Source organism: Typha latifolia, chromosome 3 (genome assembly GCF_019914945.1).
Source record: "Typha latifolia isolate L0001 chromosome 3, TyphaL0001v2, whole genome shotgun sequence".
NCBI lineage: Eukaryota > Viridiplantae > Streptophyta > Magnoliopsida > Poales > Typhaceae > Typha > Typha latifolia.
The window spans coordinates 229,573-247,940 of record NC_133088.1 but is presented as its reverse complement, the minus strand read 5'-3'; the positions used below and the strand labels follow the sequence as shown (position 1 = coordinate 247,940).

The following is an 18,368-nucleotide window of genomic DNA, read 5'->3' as shown; positions in this document are numbered from 1 at the left end:
GCTTAAGCCCCCCCCCCTTCATTGACTAACTTTTTTTTCTTCTTATTTTTAAATATAATTTATTATTCTAAAATAATATATAAAATATTATAATATAATTTTACTTTAAGTTATAAAAATTATTCATCAAAATTATCCTTTATACCGTATATTAATCTAATTACTAATTTACTCTTAATATTTATTCTATCAAACTACTTTATATCAAATCAAAAATTACTTACTAATAATATTATAAAATAAAATATTCTTCTAATATTTTCTTTTAACTTATATCACATTAAAGATAATTATTATATCATAATTTTATTATACAAATAAATATAGGAATAATTATTTATAAAATAAAAAACTCATTTTATGAATAGCAATAATAAAATATCTATCCAATGATCTAACTTTTATTAATTCCTCTGTGGAGTCTCTGGGCACATATTTCATTCATTTATTAGAGACAGTCTGACATAAAAATTGAGAGGGTGGATAAATTGACTATATTTGCCACAAGTTTTTTTACTCACTTATAGTAGTAAGCATCACTAAAAAAAAAAAAAAAAAAGTCAGAGGGCATAAATAAAATACATAAAAAATAACAAACCAAATAGATGTAAATAGTGGTGTAAATGAGTCAAATTTGAGTGAACCCGCTTAGCTCTGCTCAACTTGAGCCAAGCTAGATTATTGAGTTTGAGTCAACCTCAAGCTTGAATCAAGTCATACACTAGCCTAGTTAAATTGAGCTGAAGTTGAGCCCAAGCTTGAAACCAGTCAACTACGATGAGATGGAGGAGGAGAAGGGAGAGAAAGTCGAGACAGTGGTGAGTTAAGAAGGAGATGGTGGAAGAGGCTTGCCGACGGATGAGGCAACGACGGCTTGAGGAGGAGGTGGAGAGACTCGCTGATGGTGGAGGAGGGGTCGTGGTGGGCCAACAGCTTGAAGAGGAGAAACAGATCAGTTTAGACTTTAGAGTTGGGAATTGTGAATGCTAAGCTAGGGACCTAGTGTTTGAATTTTGGAAGATAAATTTATATTGAGCCTATCAAGTGGAGCTGAGCGAGCCAGCTTGACTCGAATTTCAAATTGAGTCTAAACTTTAGACCTGCGCCCGAGCTAAGCTCGAGCAGCTTATTATTTTGACACCCTTAGATACAAAGAACAAAAGAGTTGAACTACATATGAATGCGTGAATGGTTGGAGAAGAATCAGGGAGTAACGACCATGCTCAGATCCAAGGAGGATGGAGGATGAGCTCGAAAGAGGAAGATGGGGCGAGGAAGTGGCGTTAAAGCTAGCTCAAATCCAACGAAGGATGGAGGATGAGCTCAAAGGAGGAAGTGGGGGCAGGGGAGTTGCGGCAAGTTTTGAATTCGACAGGGGAGCGATAGTAAGGCTCATATTCGAGGGACAACGAGGCTTAGATTCGATGGAGACCTTAAAGAGACGATGAGATATGGGAGAGGACCTTGGCATAGCAAATTGGCTAGGGTAGAGAGAGAGAGAGAGAGAGAGAGAGAGAGAGAGAGAGGAGCAAAGCCACCGGTGACGATAGGAATAATAACCCTGAAAAAAGTGGAGGAAGAAGTTGAAACCGCCGTTCTTTGGTTTCCTACATTCTCATATGTCCTTTTTCTTTTGTATTTAACTGATAAATATCACAGTAGAAAGAATATATATCATGCAGCGCTGGTATATTCTAATGTCTTGAGGTAACTAAATCAAACACTCGTTCACAAGAGGAAGTCATCCTGGTTGGGCTTAGGCGAGGTCAATAGCGCAGTGTAAAGCCTAAGCTTTTCCTCCCCCATGGAGGAGCAACGCGATAAAGGCCTCCTCGGCCGTATAAAAGAGAGCGACGTCAGCGTCTTCCGGTGCTTGTACCGCCTCCATACAAGCTGTATAGCGACCGCCGCCCACGTCCTCCACCCCGGCGAGTAATACCGCGCGCTTCTCCTCACCTTCTCGTTCACGAACGTGTACCGGAAGTGCTGCGTCACGTACTTGACGTCCTCGGCTTCGAGCCCGAACGCCTCCGTTCTCTCCAACGTGATGAGTGTTGAGGAAGAAGGGGGTAGTCTTTCTATAAATGGTCGTCGGAGACACCACGACAGGAGCTCGTCGCCGCTGAAGTTTCCCGGGCCGAGCATGCAGCAGCTGCGGACGCCGTCGCGGAGGACTTGGCTGCTTTGGAGGTGGCCTCGTACTATGAAGAGCATCCTTTGAACTGGGTCGCCTTCTCTGTTGATCTGATTTAATTAATAAAAAAAAAGAGAGTAGGTATTAATCAGAAGGAATTAGTTGGATGGAAGGAGAGAGATTTGGTTGATGGGAGTGTTTGGCTGGCTTACGACTTCTCCTTTGGGGAAGAAGAGAGACTTGACTCTGTCGCAGATGTTCTCCAGGACTAACTCATCCATGTGTTGGAACAGAGGGACCTGTGCAAAATAGTTTGGGCTTTAAATGCGGCGATATATAGAGGCCTAATTAAGATCTAACTAGAGCCCAAGGAAATGAGAGATGATGCGATTATATATACTACCTGACGGACGAGATCAAGGCAGAGATGGTACTTGATGTCCCTCCGCAATCCCTCCGGTAAGTTTCGGATCATGTTGCACTCGTCGACGCCTCTCGTTGCTGCCCACCGCTGTCGCTCGTACTGCCGAACTCTCTGCTTGAAGCCCTGCGGTATCTGCTTTCGCTTCATCCACCACTCCACACTTCGCAGTCTCAAGTGCATGGCTTGCTTCTTTGATGTAGTAGCATGCAAGAACACCTACATGCATGCATGCACGCACCATCATACATACATATACAATTTATTTTCACAGTAATCTCATTGGTTGGGGTTGGTATTGCAAACCTTGATGTTTCCTATAAGCATAGTTACAAGTATAAGACCCCCTGTGATGGTGACGATGTTGAAAACTATCTCTAACCATTCCGTTGTGCTCTCCAAGTTCCCAAAGGTGCTGATCGACCAACACACGTATTATATAACATGGGACAATTAATTCATATGTATACACATGACGGCGACCAATTAAATCTAATTGTTGGAATTACTAGAGAGATAGAGAGAGAGAGAGATCTTCTCACCTGAGAGTCATGAGACCCCAAAAGATTGGAAGCAGAATCTTCTCTAGTCTGCTAGTGTTGGTGACCAGGTTAACCGTCCACTTATAAGCTCCATATTCGAATTTATCACTGTTACTAAGGCACATACCCCTTGCTTGCAAGTTGTGAGCCCAAGCAAGTCTGTCTCCTTCGATCAATGTTGTTGTGCCATAGTAGATTGGATTAACACATGCAAGTGTCTTTGGTCCACATCCCTCTATTATCCTACACTGCTCTCTCAGGCATTTTGTTGCTCTTTGGATCCCTAACAAGTACCAACAAGCTCCCACAGCCTACAACAACAAATTTACTTCTTAAAATCACCAGGGCTCAATTGAAGACCCAAACATTCTTATTGGGCCATCTTCAATATGGCCCAGATGAAGATATCTCTCTAACAAAACAAATAATATACAACTACTGCAACCTAGCATCGTTTTTTTTTCAGATGTAATTCTGAGACTGACTGTCAATGGGTGAAATCAATTTAACTTCATAAAGAGGTAATTCGAGTACTCACATGTGATGCGACGAAGTAGGCCATTAGATTGAGAGCAATACCCCACCAAATAGTCCCGAATACGTATCCTGATAAATTTTGCATTCGGCGGAGGAAGCACACAGAGTGGTAGATCTTTGGGAGGTATTCGAAGAGGAACATTATCAATAAGGTAGTCATAACTGCTGTTGTAGATCCTCTGTGTATTAATGCTGGAGCTGCTACCCACATTACAACCTACAATAATCACACCAAAACCCCATGTTAACATCATATATATTCTCCATATAAATTAAGTTGGCCTAGTTCTTGCTTCATCAGATAATTATTTTCCATTTTTTTGGCATATCACTTTAGTCTAAATGCAAAAAAGGAAACAAACGGATTTGTTTGATTAGTGTTCTCAAAGTGTAAGTATACGTTTATATATATTAAGGGATTTCATCACCTCTGTTTGATAACCTATTTACAGTGTCGTATATATATTTCCAAAGTGCATATATTACTTGACATAGTGCGAATGACAAATTCTCTGAAAAATATTTTGGAATAAAAGATTCATGTCCCCTGCTTCTCTTGGTAGGTACATCGAAATACACAAGGTATTAAAAACAAGCGTTGGTTGTTTCACTCAGACCACGAAATTAATTCTCTCCACACGACGTGATTCATGCATTAAATAATGCATTGGGTTGTCTTAACGTTGTCGTGGTTCATCTCTTTCTTCTCTTGTACTATTCTAGCCAGCGTACGAATCATGCACCTTAGACTTAAACTTGTTGTTAATATCCCATTCCACTTCCAGGATCAGAGGTGGAACTAATTATATATAATCATTGTTTACAATCGCAAAGGAATCATGCTACAGTTTTGTCCATATAAGGAACAAAGCAGCGAAAGGCTCACAATATTTCACAAACACCAACCCGGATAAGCTATCTGATAAGACTGGTCCTAATACTATTTGAGATGATGCTCACTCTGAGTGTGATTAAAATAATAAAAACAATAATAATAACGACGAAGATGATGATGATGATGATAGTAGTACTAAGCAATTGAAAGACAAGAAAGCAAAGGAGAGAAAGGAAAATAATTTCGTACGACATGTTTACCTGCATCACTGGAAGTATGACAAAGATATCCAAGAACAAGCCTTTCTTCAATCTTAGATATGCCGGTATGCCGGCTTCCGACCGATCCTTGCAGCCTTCTTCATCAACGTCGGGGCTCCGTGAGCCGTAAGCCAACCTGACCTGCAACCAGATGTTCCAGACGTGCATGGCGTCCACCATGCACCGCAGAACGGTCACGGCGATCGCGAACCAGCCGTCGATAAAGATGCACATCACCGGGCCGCTTACCGATAGGGCGTACAAGAAGAGAGGGTCTATCATGAGCCCCGCGGCGCAAACCAGGAGATACACACGATTCCACTCTCGAACCCACTTGGTCCGTGGATCCAAGGACCAGTCGGAAAACCATCTGTTATTGTTGTTGGTGACTTTAGGGCTGTGTTTGTAGATCTCCTGTTCATCTTTTAATTCATGAGAGGGATTGGAGGATCCTTCAGTTGACATGGCAGTGAAACTGTGCTAGTTGTGGTGATGGGGAGGAAGAGGAGGAAGAGAACGGAAAGGGTGAGGTTACGAAGAGTACGGGGAGCTTACAACATAGTGGCAGGTAGTGCAAGAGAAAGTATCGAGGATGGTATCCTATGAAGAGATATATAGCAGCTGCTATTTTTTTTTTTTTTTTTATAAAAAATTTGCTTGGTGTTAAGTGTCCTTAATTAGATAGAGAATTTGACAAGATTGCCCCTTGTTGTAATATTTTTTCCTTTCGAAATTAGAATTTGTAAACAACCTAAATTGGAACACTTCGGCCAATGATGACATCAAAAGTGTCAAAACAAAGGAGATTACAAAGTTCATGGGGGAGAGCATCTCGGCAGTCTCCAAAATGCAACCTTGGGAGATTATCTCACACTGGTTCACCGCTACTCTGCTGCCTTATTCCCTTCCCTAAAGACATTAAAAAAATTTCACATCCTCAAATGCCTCAATAAGGGCAAGGCACTACTCAGTCATAATCGTCTTAATGTGCCACAGACTCTTAGGTTCTTTACATAAAATTTGATCTAACAGGAGGGTGTCAAGCATAATTTCTTCCCTGAGCCTAAGCTACGAGCTAACGAGCCGAAGAGCCAAAATCTCAACCAACAGAGCAAAGATGCTCCCAAGCTGTGGCAACTGACACGCATGAGATGGCAACTAGCAACCTTTCTATGAAAATGCACCGTCCCTATTAAGCTCGAAGTAGCCGTGAGATGGCAATCTCCTCTTGACTGGTCTGAGAGACCGTTTAGTTAGCAGCTACCCTCTCTTCTGACCAAATTCCTCAGCCATGCACAATGCCCTATATGCCAACACTTTTGAAGGTTCCGCTGCTCTACCAAAGACCATTATGTTGTGCTGCCTTCATATAACTCATAACATGAACGCTATCACCTTCTAATTTTGACAACAAATTATGGGCGACCAAATACTTCTATTTATTTCATTGGAGTTAAGAAATCACCACTATAGTTTAGTAGTCAGAGTTAATATAATTGAGTATCACATGTAATGTAAGGGTTTCGTCCTATATTTTGCGGTATTACCAATATATATATTTATTGATTTTTCTATTAAAACATTATATACATATGATTTAGGCTCATCATAACTAATTTTTTAAAAGATTAGCTTAATTGTCTAACCTATATAACAGAAAGAGATTAATTCTTTATCTAGTTTATAATTAGTCTACAAGCTCACGATCTATGCAAATATTCACCTCTAGTGCTCCTCCTAATCAAAAGTAACAATTAAAAGCATGAAACTAAGTTAGTGATTGATCAAAGATAACCTTAATCATAATTGATTATCATTTATTTTGTTAAAAAAAAAGAATTTGTAGTTTGGTGTGATAAAGAGCAGATCACATCTCAGTAGTCTTGTCTCTCCTCTCCACGTATTACTATTATCATTAAGGCTAATAATTAGTTTCTGGAAATAGTGGCGGATGTCCAAAGTAAGAGAGACAAGAGGTCTGCCTTATTCACAAATAAAATGTTCTTGGCGATCTCGAGAGAGAGAGAGAGAGAGAGAGAGATATACGGTGTTGGAATACTAGCTCCAATAGCTTCAAAGAAGACAGTTTCGTGGCAGCTTCCTCCTTTTTGTTTGCAAGTATATGAACAGCATATTTACCCCTATCGCCATCGACACAAGGACCACAAGATGGCAAAAACAGCTGATGGCCCCTTTTGCCTCAATCAAAGCCCACCCCGGTTTTGCTCGGTCCGAATAAGACCTCGATTCCCACTTTGCACTGACACGTGTCATTCATCAGAGTGCATCGACGCTACTCTACTCCAAACATCGTAAAGTGGCATCTCTCCCTTGAGCCAGGAGTGGTTCCTCTCCATCTGTTGCTGTTAAAGTCTGGTTTACTGCTGCTGATATGAATCCAAGACGAGCTCAAGGAACGCAACATGCATGGGGTTCTAGACAAGTAACCTCCCAGGCAATAACATAGAAATAAATTAATAAATTTCATATGCCAACTTCCTACCATCCTTGAATAGGTTGTAGACAAACGGGTCGTCAGCTTTCCATGTGGACGCAGAGAAATAGTACCACAATGCATGGCATCACGAAGGATGGTGTACTCTCTCTCTCTCTCTCTCTTTCTGTGTCTGTACATATCCATCTCTCGCCTTTGTCATCGTATGGCAGTACGTGCCTGACTGCCTGCATCGCATCAGAGAAAGGACGACTGGTATTGCATGTGACTACAAAAATATTTTCAGATAAATTTACCACTGGATGTGGACCTCTACTTTTTGGCAACATTCTCATACAATGATACGCACAGTAAACATAGAAGTACTGCCAGAGAAGACTAATATGCTGTTTGAAAAGCCTAGCTATACTATTCCTTTCTGGACAGAATTCCGGAGCTGCTTGTGGAGCTCGCTTGCCTTAGCAAGTAATAAATAATTCCAGTTTCAAATACATTCGAAGAAAGAAAGAAAGAAAGAAAAAGAATAAAGCATTACTACGATTAAATTGCCGACTATTGCAATCTATCAAAGTTCAAAACTTTGGTCAGTGAATGATTTTTGCTTCCTTTATCTACATTCATATGCAGCTGGAGTCCCTTCCGAAGATGAATCGCCTGAACCAGTCAGATACTACCAGCATCCTAGTACGCCAACTGACTTGCTTGCTAAATGTTAACATAGAATATGGGCATTAGAACACAATAAAATCTCCGAATACAGAGGTAAACTATTTCTCACAACCGATAATTAAGGGTCAGGGCATATGCAGTATACCTCGCATACACGGAATACCATAACCACTGGGTGCTGCGACCAATGGAAATCCAGTCTCCAGGAAGCTGTGCAGCCGTTTGTTCTCCACCTAGTGGAGCAAATTGACCAAGATGCCTGTATCTGTAGGAAAAAGGAAGTAGTAATAATAAGAGAAACAGATTGGAATAAACGATTGCATAAAAGTAATCCTATGCTTACAAACATTATACAAATATTCCACAAACAAAATGACACGGTAACTAATCAATCCCTGAGAATTTCTTTCTCCACCTCATAACCATCTCTATTATGTACACGCTTCATCAGTAATAGTTCATAACTATGCAAAATTATTGTCTAGTTATAGATCTTCATGCGTGCATCGGCCGTCAAAACTTCCATGCCAATTATTCATGGAATAGTTCGCATTATCTTATGTGAATATATATGACTATACTGTTATAATTTTATCTGTGAAACTGTTGTACTAAAATGTCGAATGGGTAGATGTTAGTAGAAGCGATTTTCAATTCCCTAAAATAATACCAATATAATAGTAATAAATTTGGATAAATTAAATATTAGCAAAACTAATATTAATACTAAAGAAAAATATTTAACCAAGGTGCTAAATGTAGAAAACTTTTAAATACTCATGATAAGCACAAATAAGAATTCTAAATGCAAATCACAAAGAAGATAAGAAAAAGAAATAAGATTTACGTGGTTCAACGATGTGACTATATTTACGGGCGAAACAATATTTATTATACTATGCAAATCACCAAATACAAAAAAATTTCAACTCTAATATCACTCTAAATAATGGTGGCTTTTCTCTCCAATGTTTTCCTCATGCAATATGCCTAACACAACTCTAAAACTCAAATATTTTTATTTATGACTAATTAAAAGCAGCTGAAAATCTCGTCCGGCGTTCAAACACTAACATAATTCTAATCTGGAGTGCAGGATGACATTTGAATGCTTGTGAGGCCGTTTGAACGCCTACAGAGTATAAAATTTCTTAGGAAATTGCGTTCAAACGCCCCAAGTGCCCGTTCAAATACCTATAAAATGCAAATCCTCTTAGAAAATTGCATTCGAACATCTGTAGCATGCAAGTCCTCTCGAGAAATTGTAATAAGAGCTCGTTCGAACGCCCCGACACAGTAGATCTAAAAAGTCTAAATTTGAGCCAAACTTCAGCAGCAACTTACAAAACAGGAGAAATAAAACATGTACCAAGTGGGAAATGAGAAATCAAAGATGCAACCATTAATACAAAAGGTAGATTGATTTATAAAGTTTGGCAGGATCTGTTCTTCTCATAAGGATGAGAATATGGAGATCAAACAGGGTGTTTTTGCATGTATCTCCTATTGAATGAACAACAAAAAAATCCCCTCATAGTTCTTAAGATGTTACCTCTTTAGTATTTAACTGTCTGAAAAAAAAATTTCTAGCCTAACCACTTAACTAGTGAGTTTCTGAACTAGACAAGAGCTACAAATTTATTAAAACTGCAAGAGCGCTTCAACACTTTTCTCAGTTATAATGAATGAGCGTAGGTATCTAAAGCTCATCCGAAAAAAAAAAACTACAAAACTACACATCTATACCTAGTCAGTATAAGGACATAGCTAACAGAAATCGGCACTCGATCGCCTGAAAACACCATGAAGTTACGATACTTTTTCCAAAATATAAGACAAGTTCATCTACTGTTCAGGTTCAGCAGAATACAATACAGAAAGGAACTGTAACTCTTGAATGCAAAAGCATGAAGGAGAGATAAAAACACATACTGAAAGGGGTGAAACCGATGACGACCTTGTCCTCTGATACGAAGAGGACCTTCAGGGTGTTCTGCACAGATCTTCATCTTGTTAAAGCACCGAGCAAGATAATCACCTTCTTGTGCAGCAACCTGAATTAAGTAAAATTATGTGAAAGCGTATATAGCTTAGAGTACTGCTGTAAGTATGCAACTCTTTTATCAAATGATAAGGGCATGTCAGAGTAGGGTAGTCACTGAGTTACCTGAGCTGTTGCAGGAAGCATCTTGACCTGTGAATCCACAACTGCAAGGGCTTTCTTAAACTCTTCTATGTTGATTTCCTTGGATTCCCTAACATTATTGCCATCTGAATCCTTCAACAGATCTAAAAATCCCTTCAACCGTTTACTCTTCAGATAGAGTTCAACCTGAGGATACCTCTCGCAGATATCACCTAGGACATCTTTGATTTCCTTCAAAGTTAAAGTTCCAGAATTATCCTTGTCTGCTACCCTAAATATTGCAGAGATGTCTTCCTGAGATTGTTTTTTCAATTAGATATTGTAAGACAAGACAATTCAGATCATTCTTTAACAAGCTTCTTTAAATATGACGTAGAACATGATGATCTAATTTAAACAAGTAGGACAATTAACCAGCTGCCTTGTGCCACATTTGCATAATATCCTAAATTAAGGATTAAACACATACAGCCCTCGCCACACATTGTGCAGCAACAAACTACCTTCTATGTTCCAAAAAATGCCAATCTTTGTCATGGGCGGGCAAACTATACGCACGAAACTTAGTTCATTATTATATGATAATACATGGACAAAACATTGTTTAAAAATATAGAGAATTCATTTTACTTAATCTATTACAATCTATATTTTTCAATATGAAGAAATCATGGGACTAACATATGGATGCTAAATGGCTGCAAAATACATCTTCTGTCAAAGAGTCGCCCAGTGCATGAGGCTTCAATCTACAGGGTTCAAGAGAGAGAAGATGTTCGTAGCCTTATTCTTCTTTTCTAGAAGGTTGTTTTCATGACTTGAACCCATAAACTATTGAATGCAAGAGGCAAGCCTAGCATTGATGCCAAGTGATATCCTTTCACGAAAAAATAACAAAAAACTTCAACTATTCCTGCTAAGAAAGAAATATCTAAATGTAACATCATCTTTGCAAAAATTTTGATACTTGATAAGAGAATTTGATATCCAAGCTTTTTCTTACCATGAGGACCGCTAAACATCAAATGTAACACCTAGGAAAAACAATTGTTATCTGCGCGCATGAGTTATCCTAGCTAATCCCCCTTTCCTACATTTTTTGAAGGATCCAAGCCCCCCCTCCCAAAGCTAATATATCTTGCTCGGTGCTCTAACAAGATGAAGATCTGTGCAGAACACCCTAGTGCATGCATCTCATCTCTTATTAGTGTAACTATTGTGTATCTTTGTATGAAATACTCTTATGTATCTATCCGTGATAAATATATAAATCATGATGGCTATGACATAACTTATATGTTAACAGACATTACACTACTTGTGATAGTCGAGTCGCAGTGCTCTCCACTCACTTAGGTCAGGGTTAAGATGGAGTATATTATGTAATACTTATATTATTAGCAGCTTATGCCTGTGGTTGTTAGCTTGAGTGACATTTAGATAATTGTACTATCTTGTTAGAACTAGATTATGATGATAGAAAAAAATGATTGTGAGGTGAGAATATATCTCTAGTAGTACTCAACAATGTAAGATTATGGCGTCCACAAATGAGCTGAGAGTGCTCTTAACTATTCTACTACGGGCGGTGATGATTTTAGAGAGAGAGATATGAGTTTACAGTTGAGGTCTTTAGCCTGATGGTTACAAACAACCGGTCACATGCAATGTCATCAGACATGTTCGGGCGACATTACCGTTAGATGTATAGATCATTCCTGATGCATGAGATGATCAATGAGCACGTGCTTGTGATGTGATGTATAACTCTATGAGCATATATGAATTATCTAGTGGATAGCTCGATGAGCAGGTAATGATAATTTATGACTAAGACCCTTTGAGAGCATGTTGATATCTGATTCTCTATGATGCCGTGTGAACATAATGAAAACTAATATTTGGGACTTACGCAAATATATGATGATATTCTGTATGAATAAGAGATATATATCATAACTTTATATTTGTGTAAATTTATCTTGATATAATAGGAAGTTGGCATGATCAAAGATAATATTATGCAGTTCTCATATCTTGCATTTATAAAGGAATTCATTGTAAGTCATTTCGAATATGCTTATTCTATTTGTTAGCAATTACGAGCATACATTGGGACATTCAATATGTAATTACATTGTTATAGATTATATTGATTATATTTATTGGGCTGTGTGCTGATCACCTCTTGATGATATTATTTCAGAGTTAGGGAAAGCGAACGCGGGTAGCAAGGAGTAGCTGCTCTTACTTCATATTAAAGGTTATCCCCTATAAGCATTTTATAATTTAAGATGTATCTCAGACATATATTTTTGAATGCTTATTGTGGCATGCGAAACTTGTATCCAAATTTATATTTTACTTAAACATATTTATGGTATAGAATATTTTTTTAGACCTTGTGAATATATTTTACTAACCGATCATATAAAACATCACCTGGGGGATTCATCCACGTGATAAACAGGTGCATTTAGAGGTTTGTGTGTTTCATCAAAGATAGAAAATGATAGTCACATACTTAATACTTGCTCAAGCCAACCGAGGTTGAACAGAGCATTGTTTGTCAACTAAAGAATCAGCATAAAATCAAACCACATGGTTCCATGGGTATTCATAATTTACCAAAATCACGAAAGGTCTAGTTCAAGAACTTAACAAATAAAAATTACGGGATTAAATATTTATCTATCTAAAAAAGAAATGACATGAACGAAAGTCATCTCAAATATTATAATGCACATACCATGACCTTTCTTTGGCTTATCGTTGCGCAGTCACCAAGTGCGTATACGTCGTCACATCCGTGGACCCTAAGCCATTCATCAGTTGCTAATACACGCCTGTTACCCTATATATGTGTTAAAATAGATTGTGTCACATCTAACTAATTCATGAAGCAAGCACCCATGACAGATGAACATAAAAAAAACAAATCGAATACAGAAAAGATTCAGGAGGATGTAAGTCGACCAATTGACCTGACCAACTTGTTTCATGAAGTCCAAAATGATAGGACGCGTCCCAATTCCTGTAGACCACACAACCATGCCATAGGGAACAGAAACTTCTCCGGTCGTTGAATTAGTCATCGTGATGGCGTTATCGGAGACCTGCATGACCCGAAAATTGGTTTTCACTTGTATACCATCTCTCTGAAACTTGTCTTCGGCAAACTTGGTGATTCTTTTGTCAAACCTACATAATGAAAATTCCAATATGTAAGCAAATCCTGGAGCTGGATGGACGACTTATAAAGATAAAAAAGATTCAATCAACGCAATCTACACAATCTAGGATGTCTAGTATTCAAGATCAGTAGTAGATGATTGTTTGAGACACATATCTGTTGTATATATAGTTTCATGTTTACCAGGATAATCTACAAGTACCCTCTTACATGGTAAGAATATGCCCTCCAGCTTCGATTACTGATATGCTTACTAAGTCTTTAACAGTAGGATACAGCTTGGCCAAGTCTTCAGTGACAAAATCATGCAACTCTGCAGCAAATTCTACACCAGTTGGACCACCACCAACAATGATAAAATGAAGATTCTTCCTCCTCTCCTCCTCACTTATATTTGGGAGGCTGGCCTTCTCGAAACAATTCATGATGCTTCTGCGGATTCTCTGAGCATCCTCTATTTCCTGTAACAATGTAATTTATCCTGATTGCAGTCTTGTCGCTCAAAATGAGAAGAAACTTAGGATAACAAATGCAATCACATTGCCATAACTTTTAGAAAATTATATGTAAGCCTAGTAGAGGTCAACCTTCAAAAAATGGCAATGCTCCACCACACCAGGGGTATTGAAGGTGTTAGGCTTAGCTCCAACTGCAATGACCAAGTAGTCATAATCGACTGCAAATTCACCATTGCCATCCAAATTGGTCCCGGTACTTGATCGACAGTGAACTTTCCTGCTTGCTGGATCAATCTTGTAGCACTCAGCTTCCCAGAATTTAATCATTCCATCTTTCTGCAAAGGAATACTCATAGAATTGTATTAACTCTTTTACCATAAGAGATCATTATATCAGCAAAAAAAGAAAAGTTAAAAGACGAAAAAGAAAGGTACAGAAACATCTGGTCCTACCAATCATGAAAGAAAATATATCACCTCTAACTATTTGCTTTAAGTATCAAATACGATAGACTAATATATTTGCTTTATCTGAAATAAAATGGCCCGTACCTTTTTCATGATATTACGGATTGGTTCAACAATACTACGTGGCTCCACTGTTCCACATGTTACACTTGGTAGCAAAGGGGTAAATGCAAAATAGTTACGAGGTGATACTACTTGAACATCATATAAAGAGGTATCTAGATTTTTCAAGAAACTTGTTCCAGCCCAACCAGTTCCAAGCACCACCACCTTTTTCCTGCAAGTTCTGTGAGAAGGTTCTAGACGCAGATCCGATTTTGCATCAGCATATGCCACAAGACCTCCGCCGCTACTGGGAAAGAAAATTAACGCAAACCCATAAACTTGGACACAGGGCAGAGCATGAGAATTCATAAGTAGTTAAGAACAAAATATATCTTCTTAAGTAAGACTGCGACAGAACGAATGAGTGGGAATAATATAGATCCAATTTATTCCTTCCAACAAAGAAGTAAGAACTTTCTCTGAACGGTGAAAGAAGTCAACTCCAACAATTTTCAATATAACAAGTTAAACTTAGGTGTTGAACTTCCCGTTTATCTTTCATCCATAGTCACCTAAGCTGTACATTGTTTGAACCCCTCTCCTTTCCGTGATAAATTTGCTTTCCAAAAAAGTTCAAGCTTGAGATATTTTCTCTTCCTTATGTGGACCAGCATAAGAGACCTTGTGTTCAACAAGTCCTTTTATCTGTCAGTGCATGCATAACAGGAATGTAAACATGTCATAGCAGGATGGATTTTAAGGACTTAACAAGAAGCAAGAACAAAAAGAAGGGACTTTTTGTTCATAGAGCAGATTTTATTAGACTTTAGTCTCCCAAGTCAAACTGTTCCTCCTCCGAGAGCAACATCTGATCCTTCTTTTGCAATCACCACCTCCGTTATACCAAGGACCTCCCTCATATCGCTGTGGGTTCAATTGGGAAGTGTATGCCTCTGTCTTTATTCGTCAATCCTCCAACATTACATTCAAGTTTTTTTAGATCCTTAAAATCATCGTCCTTAAAAGTGTGAATGTTCCCTTTGTGAATGTGAGAGGAAAGTGAAGAAGAATAACAAAAGAAATCAATCAGGTTGGAATTTTTTGGCATAATATTTATGGCGCAAGGATAAAAGAATCGACATAGAAATAAAAATTTGAACTCCTTTGCAAATAACAAAAATCGCCCTGTTAATATCATTCCCGAAAATAAAAATTAGCCTTAGAGAGTTTCCAATCTTACTGAGTTCAATTAATAATGCAACTTAAGTTCTGCCACCTAAAACACGCATGACAAATATGTCTTCACTTTCCATGTAACATGTAACATAATGCGTAAGAGAATACGAAGACACCAAAATCTTGCAAGTACCAGATTAATCCACGTTATTCATCAAACATGCAATCCTGCTATCTGAAAGCAACAATGAATATCAAACCTTGCTTGGTCAACAATGAACTTAGAAAAGAAAGTGCACACCTTAATGTCTTAATGTTGAACTTCCATTTCCCTGTATAATCTACTATCTATGATCATATCAATAACTAGTGCTTAATGAAATTCACATGCGCGCTGCTTTTGGTGATCTCAAACTTATTACCCAGATCAACAACAAGACATGCAATTGTATACCGCACAACTCTGTTCTTCTAAAGCATAAATATCTCTTTCGTAGCATTAGATCGCCAATGTAAGAGGTTTCAACACTATTCCAAGGATACACATCTAACGACCAGATATATCCTTGGATCGACGGATCGAGTGAGTCCATAGATCAAATACGGAGCCCGCAATACTCAAGTACATGAACAGAGAAACCGTCGGAACAAGCGACTAACCTAGCTAAAATGAATTGATCGAAGAAGATGAACGCAATGCAGAAGCCTAAAGGTTTCAAGAGATCTAGAACAGGAACAAATAAGAGATCGAAACAGATGAGAAAGATGACCTGACGGCGATTACAACCACAAGCTTCGACCACGCCGAGCTTCGATGGACCGCCTGTGATGCGCGATCCAAGAACGACGTCGAAAACCGCACCATCTCGTCTTTCTTGAGATCGGATTCTAGACGAGAACAAGAATAAATATTTCCTGACGACAGAGGGAGGCTAGGCGGTTGCAGGATTCGTGAGAGAATATATCTATATATATATATATATAGGACACGCGGCCTCGATAGGACAGTGACATAGAACGGTTCTTCGCTTGAATTCTCGTGCTTATTCTTGATACGTGCACTCTTTCCGTTGGTAAATAAGCACGCCCGCGCCCGCGCCCACGCCCACGCCCTTCTTGTCTTCTTTAATTGAAGGAACACGAGGTGGAGCGCACACTTGGCAATCAAGAAAGGTGCACGTGCGAGAAGTTTTTGGAATCGTCCAACAAATGCACCCAAAAATTTGACCAAACAATGGAAGAATGCAGTGTAACATGTATGACTGGGTCCCATTACTAGTTTATGTTAAAAAGGTTTTTGTTACCGGTACCAGCTCTGGTCCCTCCACTTTTTCTGGAAGAGAAGGCAGAATAAAGATTTGACGTATTTGAAGTAGAATACAAAAATTCAAAGGGAAGAGGTTTTGGTTTTTATTAATTATTTTTTCTTAATGGGCCTTATGAATTATGATCCTCGTGTTAACTCGTTTGGCATTGACATCGTTGTCGAAACAGTTGAGGAGAACTGACCTATTCGTTAGCCAAATCCAATCCAATCCAATCCAATCCAATCCATTCCATTCCGGCCATCTACCATCGGTGCCACTCTTTTATTTCATCTTTTAATACTTATTCATTTATCCATACCGATAAAGAATGTAACAAGGTAACGAATATAACTGCTCGTTTGGATATGCATAAACTCCTTTTATCTTTTCGAGGACTGAGCATTTCAAATCTCCCCCCTATCTGGATACTATATTCTTTCCTTTGAACTCTCAATCTCTTAGAAGGATAAATACTAAATAATACTTTCCGGGCTTAGCACTCTCTCTTCATCTATAAAAGGAGATATTTTTAAGAGTATTTGATCAAATTAACCCTCTTATACTTATTTATAGTCCACTCACTCAAACTTTGGAGTCTATTTTGGGCACATTTGCCTTGTTATGGGATGACAGAAATAATTAAAATTAAGTGGGGGAGGATAAGGGGTGTGAAAATATGTAATTCATATTTATTTTATTAAGATTTAATATTATTTATTTGTCCGATTATAATATATGATAAACTCTTCTTATTTATCCGATTGTGCGGATAAAGTGAAGTGAAGTGTAATATTGTGTTATAATTGAAAAAAAAGAGGTACTGATAGACGTTATCTTCCGATCAGGTAATTCTCAAATAAAATGCTAATAAATTTAGCATTTTATATTAAAGAGCTAAATAAGTTTAGTATTCTTTATCAGGCGATAGTATTTGAGACACAATTTAATAAAAACTTTGTTTTTTTTTTTCTTTCTCTCAAGTAACTCCTCTATTCGAGTTTTCCATGTTTATCTGTGTCCATAGAGGAAATGTAGCAACGTTGTTTATTGGGCAAAGGATATCCTTCTAAGTTAACCTCTTGAGCTGACTTGTATTCTTCTTTTGACTGCGAGGAGAATTATTCTTCTTCCAATTGCTGATTTGCTGGTGGAAAGAAAGGCAGCACCATTACTTCTTTCTAACTCTTTGTGTTAACTCTTCTTCCTTCTTTATTTCGCAATTACGTAGCAAAATTCCTCTGTTTTTGGCGTTCGTGTCGGTGGTTCTCGTTGTTATCGGCAATTACAAACCACCGTCACAGTGTTTGAGTCTAGAGTGGTCGCAATGAAGCCATGGGACATTACACTTTTTACACTGTCTCTGTATCATGTTGCACTCTTTGAGCTTAATGTAATATTTTTCTTTGTTATGCATGCATGTTCACTGAGTTACGAGTTTACTTCTGTTTTATTTGTGTATTTGATTTTATAATTCTTCAAATGATATTAATAAAATTCCTCGTAATTACAAACAGCTTGTTTTGCTGGTAATTCATTGATCCTAGTAATTAAAACTGTATGATTTCATCTTTTATTCTCAAAAAGAAAAAGAAAAGGTGAAATTTCATCTAGTGAAATGAATGAAGTACACCGGAGTAATTGTCAGGATCAAAATTAATAAGGTTAGGGAATTTGGAGATTGCTAGCAAGATACTAGAGATAGTTTTTTTGGTCATCAGGTGC

The 18,368-nt window shown here is 38.1% G+C and overlaps 2 protein-coding genes across 2 annotated transcripts; both read right to left on the bottom strand.

Moving 5' to 3' along the window:
- Window positions 1-1,571: 1,571 nt before the first annotated feature.
- On the bottom strand, window positions 1,572-5,326 carry LOC140784771 (cyclic nucleotide-gated ion channel 4). Its single transcript, XM_073132317.1, has 7 exons — window positions 4,730-5,326; window positions 3,636-3,851; window positions 3,098-3,408; window positions 2,862-2,970; window positions 2,538-2,774; window positions 2,347-2,433; window positions 1,572-2,244 (listed from the first exon to the last, which is right to left on the bottom strand). The coding sequence occupies exons 1-7, from the start codon at window positions 5,192-5,194 to the stop codon at window positions 1,729-1,731; spliced, it is 1,941 nt and encodes a 646-aa protein (XP_072988418.1). The 5' UTR covers window positions 5,195-5,326; the 3' UTR covers window positions 1,572-1,728.
- Window positions 5,327-7,555: 2,229 nt separating this feature from the next.
- Window positions 7,556-16,248, bottom strand: LOC140784536 (external alternative NAD(P)H-ubiquinone oxidoreductase B3, mitochondrial-like). The gene is made up of 10 exons (XM_073132012.1): window positions 16,110-16,248; window positions 14,203-14,470; window positions 13,780-13,986; window positions 13,403-13,653; window positions 12,984-13,200; window positions 12,749-12,853; window positions 10,021-10,293; window positions 9,786-9,907; window positions 7,999-8,118; window positions 7,556-7,889 (listed from the first exon to the last, which is right to left on the bottom strand). The coding sequence occupies exons 1-10, from the start codon at window positions 16,202-16,204 to the stop codon at window positions 7,802-7,804; spliced, it is 1,746 nt and encodes a 581-aa protein (XP_072988113.1). The 5' UTR covers window positions 16,205-16,248; the 3' UTR covers window positions 7,556-7,801.
- Window positions 16,249-18,368: the final 2,120 nt, after the last annotated feature.

Coding starts and splice junctions, on each gene's coding strand:
- LOC140784771 (XM_073132317.1), bottom strand. CDS start 5,194: ATGTCAACTGAAGGATCCTCCAATCCCTCTCATGAATTAAAAGATGAA. Junction 2,775..2,861: donor TGCTTATAGGAAACATCAAG/GTTTGCAATACC, acceptor GCATGCATGTAG/GTGTTCTTGCATGCTACTAC. Junction 2,434..2,537: donor GCCTTGATCTCGTCCGTCAG/GTAGTATATATA, acceptor TATTTTGCACAG/GTCCCTCTGTTCCAACACAT.
- LOC140784536 (XM_073132012.1), bottom strand. CDS start 16,204: ATGGTGCGGTTTTCGACGTCGTTCTTGGATCGCGCATCACAGGCGGTC. Junction 12,854..12,983: donor TCATGAAACAAGTTGGTCAG/GTCAATTGGTCG, acceptor ACACATATATAG/GGTAACAGGCGTGTATTAGC. Junction 9,908..10,020: donor TGCTTCCTGCAACAGCTCAG/GTAACTCAGTGA, acceptor TACTTAATTCAG/GTTGCTGCACAAGAAGGTGA.